The sequence below is a fragment of the Lytechinus variegatus genome, chromosome 13 (genome assembly GCF_018143015.1).
Source record: "Lytechinus variegatus isolate NC3 chromosome 13, Lvar_3.0, whole genome shotgun sequence".
Taxonomy (NCBI): Eukaryota; Metazoa; Echinodermata; class Echinoidea; order Temnopleuroida; family Toxopneustidae; genus Lytechinus; species Lytechinus variegatus.
Genome location: NC_054752.1, coordinates 28,150,492 through 28,162,916, shown reverse-complemented (window position 1 = coordinate 28,162,916; position 12,425 = coordinate 28,150,492). Strand labels below are relative to the sequence as shown.

Sequence of the window (12,425 nt, the reverse complement as noted above, 5' to 3'; positions counted from 1 at the left end):
GTGTGGAGTTCCACAGGGAAGTATTTTAGGCCCAATCCTATTTTCAACTTATATCAATGACATGTCTATTTGTATAAAAGCTGGCTGTAAATTATTATTGTATGCAGATGATAGCGTACTACTTTGTTCAAATTCCAACCCAAAATTTGTTGAGGAAAAACTTAGCGAACAGCTGTCTACATGTGTCGATTGGATGACTGATAATAGATTATCGTTACACTTAGGCAAAACCGAAAGCATTCTGTTTTGTTCTAAAAGTAATCATAAAACTTCATTTGAATTTGAAGTATCATACAATAATAAGATAATTCAGAGGAAAGAATCTGTAAAGTATTTAGGCATTGAGTTGACTAGCTCCCTTTCATTTTCATCTTTAGTAGAATCAATCGTAAAAAAGGCGAATGCCCGTTTGAAATTTTTGTACAGGTATCAAAGTTGTATGGATCAAAAAGCAAGGCGTACTCTCTGTTTTGCACTTATTCAGAGTTTATTTGACTATGCTAACCCTGCTTGGTATAGTGGCATAAGCGAACTCGATAAAAAGAAGTTGAAAATTATACAGAATAAAATTGTTAGATTCATTAACTGTTCTGGTCCCAGAACCCATGTTGGCTATACCGAACTCACTGGAGCAGGTTTTCTTGAAGTCAACAAAAGATCAAAGAAGCTTATTTTGCACCACGTGCATAAAATCTATCACAATAGATCGAACCATTACATTGGATCAAACTTTAATCTCGTTACCGAAATACATAACTATAATACAAGAAACAGCCATTTCAACTTTTGCTTACCAGAAAGGATAGGGAGTATTGGTAACTCCTTTTATTACAATGCTATAGAACATTGGAATTCCCTTCCCAATTATATAAAGGAAATAGGAAACTTTTTGCATTTTAAGAGGAAATTGAAAGAATATCTTTCACTTGAGAGTCAAAAAGAAGATGCAAATGATATGTTATACGGTTGATTAAGCTTGAATACTGACCTAGGTCTTTTCTCTTCTCTACCAGGTATTATTATGTATTTTACATAGTGTGATTGAAGCTTCGATATGTTCTTTCTTCTATTTCTATTTCTTTTATCTCTTCCTATTCTCCTCTTCGTGTTGTTATTGTCGTCAACGTTTTTGCTGTTGTTCTTCTCCTTATTTATTTTCCTTCGTTATCAGTTTCTTCCGTCTCCTTCTACTCCTCGTCCCCATTATTCTTCTGTTGCTCCTCTTCCTTCTCCTTCTTTTCTTCTTCTTCTTCGTTATATTCTTGTATATATCTAATTTATTGTCTATATATATTAGTTATTGGTAATACTAAATTCTGATTTTTTTCCTTCAATTTTAATATGTAAATAGTATAATTGAACCATTTTATTATCTTAATTCAGGACCCCACTGGAAATAAGCTTTCGAGCTTTCGTGGGTCATCCTGTGCAAGCCTGTTGTTTTAATGCTACTGTATATATGTTATGGTGACTTGCCAAATAAAATCAATCAATCAATCAACCTCCGGGAATATACTGCGTTGTATTGTCAATTGCGGCGTTATATTCACCAAGGTGACGTCACTCGCTGCATACAAGTTGCGTAACCAGGAAGTTTATTTGATGTACGCGCTAATGTTAACGAGTCGATTGCATGAAGAACGCGCTGAAGCATTAAAAGAATCTATTATGACGTAGATGAATCAGAGCTGTAGCAAGAATTTCGGGTTTGAGCCAGATGATGAATGCTATTTCTGATGGCGAATCCACATAGACTATATAATATAACAGATATTGCCTGGTCTATCGTTTTAATAAATAACATTTCAACTCCCCTCCGAAGCTATATTTTCCCCTCGGGATAATATTTTCCCTCAGCGCTGCGCGCTTCGGGCAAAATATAATACCTTGGGAAAAATATAAATCCGTCGGGGAGAGGAAATGTTATATTCAAACTCTATGTAGGCAATATCTGTATAATATCAGGCTCGTACTGTGAAGAAGTGTTGTACATAGGTGCGAGACGAACTCTTGTAGCTTCATCCCAATGTTGATTAGTATACCCCGCTTATGATATTGTTGCTTTTAAAATCCTTAGTATTGTTATATATAAGAATAATTGTAAAAGAATTTTAAAAGCAATTACATTCATCTATTAGTTATTTCCCTTTAAGGATAGCCAAGAATTGTAAAGAACATTCAGGAATGTCTTTTTATTATGCAGGCCTTGCCTATTTAAAAGGCCAAGGAGTTGTATTGTTATTTCTGAATAGAGATTAGGAACAATAGGCTTAGCTATGTTATTGACACACTGTTGATTTCAATGAGGTCATTCAAGAGTCTTCTGGATTTTGACTGCTCCTGAAAGAAGAAAGTTTTTTTTAAAGAAAATGCTAGAACCTTCCTTAATAGTGAGTTCTAGAAGAATAGCTGCAAACTATATAAAGCTGGTGGATTCTTCAAGATCATCATCACTTCATCACACCATCACATCATATGAGAGCATGAGATCACTTCACCAGATCAGATCAAAGCAGTTTAAGCATCAATGAACTGTTTGCAGTTATTTTGAGAGAGAAATTATCAGTTCTCATCGAGATCATCAACATCATCAACCTGTTCAATGAACACGCTTCAACCCATGGATTGCTGAAATTGACTGTTAATCATCATCAACATCGTCTTCACGGACATTTCAACTCGTTGCAGTGACTCTTATTATTCATCGGACTTCAACCTCAGTTTCATCATCGCCATCATTGTGAATTTTCGCCAGTCAACTGGGATTTTTATCATTTGGATTATTACTTGGATATAGCATCATCACTTCGGGATTTTACATCGGACACTTCAAGAGATTTATGTAAGATCATTATTTGTTTTATTTATGTATAATTATTTCCTGTAATAAAAAAAAGAGGAAATTAAACACAAAGAAGAAATTAAACACTTGTTATTTGTTGCAGTATCGTAACAAATAATTTTGGGGGCTTGTCCGGGAAACGAAAACCAAATTTGTACAAGCCAAGGCAATTTGAAACGAAAACCAAATTTAAAGCCAATTTGAAATTAAAACCAGTTTTTCAGGAAACAAAAGCCAATTTGAATTGGAAACATTTTGGAAAGTTCTAGAATATACTGTACTGTGTTATTACGTGCTTGTATTTGTGTATATTCACTATGGCTACATTTGATGTTGAAGAATTTCTTGCAATGACAGAATTGTCATATGATCATTTGAAGTCACTGAAGAAAGATGATTTGATAACAGTTTGTGATCATTTGGGTGTATCTCTAGCCCCAGGTTTAAAGAAGGCAGAGATAATTGACTTGTTAGCTAGTCACATGAAGCTTACAGAGGAGCCTGAAACTTCTATCAATATGTCAGAGGATGCTCAGATCCAACTGGCAAACATTGAATTGGAAAAGGAAAGAATCAAAGAAAACCTTGAAATGGAGAAAATAAACATTGAAAAGGAGAGAATGAGATTGGAGTACCAGTTAAAGTTGAAAGAAATGGAGTTAGCTCATGCAAATACTAACTCTGCGAAAGATAAATCTCCCCAAGTCTTTGATGTGGCGAGAAACATTCGCCTTGTGCCAAAATTTGATGAAGAGGGAGTTGATACATATTTTGTGTCATTTGAAAAAGTGGCCAAGAGACTAAATTGGCCCGAGGAATACTGGACTCTTCTCCTCCAAAGTGTTTTCGTTGGAAAGGCTGCAAAAGTCTATTCTTCACTCTCTGAAACGCAATCATGTGACTATGCTACAGTAAAAGAAACAATTCTCACTGCATATGAGTTGGTACCAGAAGCGTACAGACATAAATTTAGGAACATGCAAAGACAATCAGGCCAGACGTATGTTGAATTTGCTAGGGAACAAGAAATGATGTTCGATAAGTGGTACAGATCACTGAAAGTTGACAAAGATTTTGTTCACCTTAGGGAAGTTGTCCTCCTAGAAGAATTCAAAAAGAGTCTTCCTTTTGGCATTAAATCTCACTTAGATGACCACAGAGTTACTGAAGTCAGTAAAGCAGCCATAGTAGCTGATGAATTTGAGGTCACACATAAAGGTAGTGGAGATAGGCCTCCTTTCAAGAATTATTGGAAAAAGAAAGGTAAAGGGTCATTTGAATCCCAGAATAAACCTAGTGAGGGAAAATATGCAAGCAAGGGCAAAGACAATTACAAGAATCAGGCTAGTAGGGGCACAGAATCAACCAAACGGTCTGAGAGTCGTAGTTCCAAAATTTGTACTCATTGTCATAAATCGGGACATTTGAAAGAATCATGTTGGAAATTGGTTGGAATGCCAACCAAAACTAAGAAAGACATGGGTTTTGTCAAGCAAACAAGTGTTCCCTCGATGGAGTTTGTTCCATCAGAGCCCAATCAAGATGTTGAGAGTGTTTCTCTGGTATTTGCTGATAAAGTTAAACAGGTTGATGAAACTTTTAGAAGTTTTTTGCATGATGGTGAAGTATCCCCTTGTTCGACTGGTGCTGCTGGTAGGTCAGTGGTGATCCTTAGGGATACAGGGGCTGCACAGTCCCTGATGGTGCCAGGGGATTCGGCTCTTCCTCCGGAGAGTTCAGAGAATGCCAACGTCTTAGTTCAAGGTATTGGCCCAAATTTCATGTCGGTTCCTTTGCATAAGGTCGACTTAAAGTGTGACCTAGTTAGTGGTCCTGTGACTGTTGGTGTCGTTCCAGAATTACCCATGAAAGGTGCTGATTTCTTGTTAGGTAACGACTTGGCTGGAGATAAAGTTGTTGCATCTCCAGTGGTTTCGGAAAAGCCCGTTGAGGTAGCTGAAACTGAATTGTTGCAGGAAGATTTTCCAGGGATTTTCCCGGATTGTGTTGTTACTAGATCTCAGACTCGTAGAGCTGAAAAGGATGATGCGGAATCTGCTGATGTAGAGGAGATTACTGATGTCTGGTTAGCTGAAACCTTTTTTAAGGATTTGAATGGGGATAGTGTTGAAGGCTCTGTTGCTAACAATGATAGTTTGTTTAGTAAATCCTCCCTAGTACAGGCACAACAGGCAGACCCAGAATTAAAAAGCTTGTCACAGAAAGCATGTTCTGAGGCTGAGGCTGATAAGGTTCCTGAGTGCTTTTATGTCAAAGATGACATTTTGATGAGGAAATGGAGACCTCCCCGGAGACCAGCTGATGAAGATTGGTGTATAATTCACCAGGTTGTAGTTCCTCCTTGTTACCGCACAGATATTCTGAAAATGGCTCATGAGTTACCTATGGCAGGTCATGTCGGTATTCGGAAGACAGAAGATAGAATTATGAGGCATTTCTATTGGCCTAAGATGCACAAAGATGTTGTGCATTTCTGTAAGACATGTCACACATGTCAGATTATTGGTAAGGCACAGCCTTCTATCAAGCCTGCTCCATTGATACCCATTCCTGCATTTGATGAACCTTTTACTAGGGTTCTTGTTGATTGTGTCGGACCCTTACCCAGAACGAGGTCGGGTCACAGATTTCTCCTGACGATTATGGACTTGTCTACACGGTTTCCAGAGGCGATACCTTTGAGGAGTATCACTGCAAAGACAGTGGTGCAGGCGTTAGTGCAGTTTTTCACTAGGTATGGTCTGCCCAAGGAAATTCAATCTGATCAAGGGTCAAATTTCATGTCAGGAATATTTCAGCAAGTTATGAAGGAGTTGGGAATAAAGCAGATCAAGTCCTCTGCTTATCACCCACAGTCCCAAGGAGCGTTAGAACGCTATCATCAGACTTTGAAGACCATGATTAGGGCTTATTGTGAAGACTATCCCGATGACTGGGATAAAGGGATCTCATTCCTACTGTTTGCAACTAGGGATTCCCCGAATGAGTCCACAGGTTTCAGTCCATTTGAATTGGTCTATGGTCATGAGGTTAGGGGTCCCCTAAAGCTTATCAAAGAGAGGTTTATGGTTCAGAATGATGATGTAAACCTTCTAGACTATGTGTCAAAGTTTAGAGAAAGGCTCTCAAAAGCTTGTGATGTGGCTAAGGAACACTTGAAAGAGTCGCAGGGAAAAATGAAAGCTCATGCTGACAAAAATGCAAAAGAGCGAAGTTTCAAGCCTGGAGACAAAGTGTTAGTGTTGTTGCCTTTGCAAGGTGAGCCCTTGAAAGCTAGGTTTAGTGGTCCCTACATAGTGAAAAAGAAATTGAATGATGTCAACTATGTGATCAGTACCCCTGATCGAAGAAAGTCTCAAAGAGTTTGTCATGTAAACATGTTGAAAGAATACTTTGAGCGAGAGGCTAGTCAGCCAATAGGTACAACACAGGTCAAAGAAGAAGAAAAACATGTAGATGTTCATGAAGAAGAATGCTATGGAAAGACAGATAATGAATTGTCTTATACAGATGTATCTAAGAACGAACCATGTGGTGTAAAGTTATCTAACTCAGAGATGTTAGGAAATATGGATGAGGCATTAAAACACCTGCCTGAAGATCAGATAAATGATATATCTGGCCTGTTAAGAGAATATGAGAATGTATGTAAAGACAAACCAGGTCGTACACCTTTAACTGTACATGATGTAGACGTAGGTGATGTAAGACCTATCAAACAGAATCCTTATAGGCTCAATCCAAGCAAGTTGGAAATGGTGAATAAGGAAATACAGTTTATGTTAGATAATGACATAATCGAACCGAGTCAGAGTAGTTGGAGTTCTCCCATTGTAATGGTTCCAAAGCCAGACGGCTCTCAGAGATTTTGCATTGATTACCGAAAGGTAAATGCAGTAACTAAGACTGACTCGTATCCAATTCCTAGGTTAGAAGATTGTATTGATAGGGTTGGAAATTCTGCCTATATCACAAAGATAGACTTGCTTAAAGGATATTGGCAAGTGCCACTGACTGACCGAGCCAAAGAGATATCAGCCTTTGTTACACCTGGAGGCTTGTTTCAATGCAAAGTCATGCCTTTTGGAATGAAAAATGCACCAGCAACCTTCCAAAGGTTGACAAATCAAGTGATTGCCGGACTTGACAATTGTGTCGTATACATAGACGACATCCTAGTATACAGTGATACTTCGAATGATCATCTGAATCATTTGCGAGCACTGTTTGACAGGCTGGACAAAGCCAATCTAGTAGTGAATCTGATGAAGAGTGAATTTGCCAAGGCAAAGGTCACATATCTTGGTCATGTGGTTGGTCAAGGGCAAGTGCTACCAAGAGAAGCCAAGATACAAGCTATCTTAGACTTCCCAATTCCCACAACTAAGAAAGAATTGCTCAGATTCTTAGGTATGAGTGGCTTCTACAGGAAATTTGTTCCAAATTTCAGTACAGTGGTTAGTCCTCTGACAAACCTGCTGAAGGCAAAAGTGAAGTATGTTTGGTCTGACGAATGTCAAAGATCATTTGAGAAATTAAAGGCCATTTTGGTGAATGAGCCTGTTTTGGCAGCTCCAAACTTCACAAAGCCATTCAAAGTAGCAATTGATGCATGTGATGTTGGAGTAGGAGCAGTATTGCTCCAAGAAGATGAAGAAGGCATCGAAAAACCAGTGTGCTACTTCTCTAAGAAACTCAATCAGTTTCAAAAGAAATACTCAACTATTGAAAAAGAGGCCCTGAGTCTCGTACTAGCCCTTCAGCAGTTTGAGGTGTATCTAACCAATGGAGAGATTACAGTCTATACAGATCACAATCCTCTTGTGTTTTTGGAAAAATTCAAAACAAAGAATCAAAGACTGTATAGATGGAGCCTAATGCTCCAACCATTCCCTTTGAAAATTGTACACATAAAGGGAAAGAATAATGTAATTGCTGATGCTCTATCAAGAGTATAAAAAGTGAAATTATTCATGATTTTGACCAAGTGTGTCATTTGAAGAAAACATCTTTGATGTTCACTTATTTTAACATGTTCGTTAAGTACTATATCTTTGTACACGATAAATGTAAATGATTTATCAAGATGACTTTGAACAGTTAAAAGAAAAAGTAATCTTAAAGAAACCTTTACTACGGTAAAGCTTTCTTTTCTCCGATGGGGGAGGTGTTATATATAAGAATAATTGTAAAAGAATTTTAAAAGCAATTACATTCATCTATTAGTTATTTCCCTTTAAGGATAGCCAAGAATTGTAAAGAACATTCAGGAATGTCTTTTTATTATGCAGGCCTTGCCTATTTAAAAGGCCAAGGAGTTGTATTGTTATTTCTGAATAGAGATTAGGAACAATAGGCTTAGCTATGTTATTGACACACTGTTGATTTCAATGAGGTCATTCAAGAGTCTTCTGGATTTTGACTGCTCCTGAAAGAAGAAAGTTTTTTTTAAAGAAAATGCTAGAACCTTCCTTAATAGTGAGTTCTAGAAGAATAGCTGCAAACTATATAAAGCTGGCGGATTCTTCAAGATCATCATCACATCATCACACCATCACATCATATGAGAGCATGAGATCACTTCACCAGATCAGATCAGAGCAGTTTATGCATCAATGAACTGTTTGCAGTTATTTTGAGAGAGAAATTATCAGTTCTCATCGAGATCATCAACATCATCAACCTGTTCAATGAACACGCTTCAACCCATGGATTGCTGAAATTGACTGTTAATCATCATCAACATCGTCTTCACGGACATTTCAACTCGTTGCAGTGACTCTTATTATTCATCGGACTTCAACCTCAGTTTCATCATCGCCATCATTGTGAATTTTCGCCAGTCAACTGGGATTTTTATCATTTGGATTATTACTTGGATATAGCATCATCACTTCGAGATTTTACATCGGACACTTCGAGAGATTTATGTAAGATCATTATTTGTTTTATTTATGTATAATTATTTCCTGTAATAAAAAAAAGAGGAAATTAAACACAAAGAAGAAATTAAACACTTGTTATTTGTTGCAGTATCGTAACAGTATCAATAACGAAATCCTCTTGTTTCAAAGAATGGATCTCGGTTTCATTCTGTAAGAGCTTCCTGAAAAATAAGTATTCTGTCTGCTTTATGTTTGGTGGCGGGAAATGTAGCCGCATCTGTTAAGCTGTATTCGATTTGTATGGTCAATTACTATTGTAGAAACAATTCTTATATTTTCATACTTTGTAATTTCTCATCCTATTTTTTGCTTTATAAAAGGAAAAAAAACTCTTGCATTTCGATGTTCAATTGATTGAACTTTCAGTTTTTTAACTTAAATTTAATCTTAGCAGAGCTGCATGTTACTTTTTGAACTGTCTAGACTTCAGGTCGTTACAAAGTATTTCATAATAGCGGTATTCTTGTTATGGAATTCTCTTCTGTCACAGTTCTGAATTGCACAAGCACTGACATGCCAGCTCCAGCAAACGGCATCAAGACTGGCTGCTCAAACGCGGAGGAAGTGTTTGGGACGGTTTGCACCATCTCATGTAATACTGGCTACCTCCCGGATACACCCGTATACCGAATGTGTGACGATGACGGAACCGGATCCGGAGTGTGGGACGATGAACCTGTCACGTGCACTAGTAGGTCAATTACGTCTCTGAAAAACGAAAGATATAGAGTACCAAAGCAATGACGTCAGTCTCCATGGTGACATGACGGGGTGGTTCTAAACAGAGTCGCAGCTGACGATCGTCTGTTCACATTTGTATGACTTTGGCTCGTCTGAAAAATAGGTTTCAAGCTATCAAATTCCGATAGCAGCCATTTTCTCCTATGAGAAACACACGCTTTCATTCGGTGGGTTCATTTGTTTAGAACCAGGCCGCCAAGACACCATGGCAACTGACGTCATCGCTTCGGTACTCTATTGAAAGATGAACTGAATTCTTGGCGCTCTTTCGTTATTGCTATGGTATTTTGTAATCTAATGATAATTGCTAAAGAAAAAAAAATGCCCCACAGTTTATCAAAATCAAGGATTCATCGGTGTTGACGATGGTGCATAGGTATATCAGAAGGTCGTGTTAGTATACATTCTGCTTGATTAAGTATACGTGATTTAATCTATATTCCAATACTGTTTTCGGTTTTAGTCGTGACCTGTCCAGCTCTACCCAATCCAAACAACGGCAATGTTACACAGTGTACGTACGAAGGGGACATAAGCAACGTCAACAGTGTGCAGAAATACAGTACTGTTTGCAGCCTGAACTGTTTCATTGGCTTTACCAGGACATCGGGTTCTGCGCTACGCGCATGCAGCGCTTCTGGAACATGGGACGGTGTTGAAACCGTGTGTGAAGGTCAACTTAATTGATATTTCCTTCTTTTGCTCTCATAAAACACTAGATTATCTACTTGCTTTGATATACCTAATCTGCTTGTATTGGCTAATGCGTTTATTTTACATCTTTTTCGTTGCGTCGAAAATTCATATTTGTAAATAATTGGGAATATTACCAAAGGTTTTGGAATTGATTCAAGTCATACAAAAATTATAGTTGAAGCAAACATCTGCAAAGGTAAATGTGAGGCATCTTGGTAAAATACAATTCCCCTTAGATACCTAACAACATTCCGAGTCATGCATTACAGCAGAAATCTCGCAAAGTCTCTGTTTCCACCAAATCTTCACATTTCCAATGTTTTCAGCAAAGTTCTGCACAAAACATTCTGGAATGCGGGGGAAAACGGTATGGAAGACACTGAGAAGTACACTGTTAAAATACTGTGATTTACAGGAAAAAGGGACTTTGCAGAAAGCAATAGCAGAATCATTTTGTAAATTCATAAAACAGGATTATTTCTGCAATTTACCAGAACAGGTCTGTTTAAAAAGGGGAAAAGCATTGAAGGAAGTTTGTAAGATTCCATACACCAAATACCAATTTCGTGTAAAATCTGGTAAGATTACAAGTGTTCTCGAGAAGCTGCTGCAGGAACTTATTTTATTTTAAGGATAAATTTTCCAACAGTGTATCCGTGTTGGAAGAGGCGAATTGGACTTTGGAAATAAGTAGATGGTTGAGGGATTTAAGGGTGACAATGAAAGGGGGAGGGCATGGAGATTATTTGTAATGAAAGTAATAAAAACCGTACAATTTTCTTTTGCTTATTTGTTTTAATTTTAGATATAACAGCGCCTGTATTGACATGCCCTGTAGACCGGGAGATAGTAGCAGAATCAAGCACGGTCAACGGGATTGTTCCCTGGCACGAATGGGAACCGCTCATGGTAAATGCAAAAATAATGTGTTCTTTACTTCGCTCGCACTGTGAGAGTTTGGCTGCTTTTCACCTCAGCACATTCCTCTGTCAAAAAAGTGATTCCACATTGGGTTGTTTATTATTGTTATCATGATTATCATTGTCATTATTTTCATTATCATTGGTCATTACATTATTATTATTATTGTTACTATTATTATTATGTTCATTTTATTAGGTATAATTAATAAACATATTAAGAACAAATACAAGCAATAACGTAAGGAAAATCGTCGTGTAAATGCACACGTTTGGAATGAGGTTTAACTGAACAATTTTAACTCCATGGTCTTCTATTCCAGTTCATGAAAATGTCGCTAAAGTACATTGATTTTTAAATATGTTAATGAGCAGCCTAGTACAAAGTCATTCATTCTAGAAACAAGCAAACAAACTACAAAGAAACATTGAAGGTTATGAGGAATCTATCCGACTTTATTGAATACAAAGAAAATCTTGATCTCGGGTTTAGTTCAGATTCGCAGTTATTTTTAATCAAGTCAGCGTAAGTTACAATCCAATATCGGATTTCCTTTTTTGTATTTCGATAAGCTCCCTAGTACAAAATGATTATTTTTTTAATATGAGTATTTTATCTCAATTTATTGAAAATGCAATGAAAATTTGAGGTATGTCCTCTTACAAGAAACGAAAGAACGCGTCACCAACCATTAATAAACTTCTGTTTTATTTGGTAACAGCCTTATGAAACATCCTTGTAACAATGATTAATTATTCTTACGAATGTGCATGTAGGAACGTGTAGTGTCGTAAAAGAATGCCCAGAAACGTGCACCAATCACCCATATCAATATCAACATCAGCGAATCAACCTTAAATGTAACATCATTTCCATTCAATTCAATTGATTTATTTTTACTCGATAAAAATGGCTTATAAACAAGTGAAAAGAATTGAAAAAATTACATATTGGTAAGTATAACAACAATACAAAGAAGAAAATTACAATACTGTATTACAGTATTGTAATTTTAAAGCGGATTTCGAGTGTGGATTGGTAAAGAAAAAACAATCCTTAATAAAGAAATAATAAAGTGTGTGCCTTTCCAGAAGAATGATATAAAAGGGAAAAGGACTAGTGTGCGTGGAGGGTCACAGAAAAACTACAGGTGAAATTTAAGAAAATGAATATAGGAGAAGGGCAAATTCTGAAATTTAAGTCATGTTATTGAATGTGCACATGATTAACAGAAATTCTTCATACTCACGTTGAAAATT

At 37.1% G+C, this 12,425-nt stretch overlaps 1 protein-coding gene across 1 annotated transcript in view; it reads left to right on the top strand.

The window, feature by feature from the left end:
• LOC121426026 (sushi, von Willebrand factor type A, EGF and pentraxin domain-containing protein 1-like) overlaps positions 1–12,425 on the top strand; it is a 63,314-nt gene that overhangs the window by 16,830 nt on the left and 34,059 nt on the right. Inside the window, exons 12-14 of the mRNA XM_041622156.1 lie at positions 9,299–9,499; positions 10,013–10,222; positions 11,051–11,154. Coding sequence (XP_041478090.1) covers positions 9,299–9,499; positions 10,013–10,222; positions 11,051–11,154 — 515 coding nt within the window. The remainder of the gene's footprint in view (positions 1–9,298; positions 9,500–10,012; positions 10,223–11,050; positions 11,155–12,425) is intronic.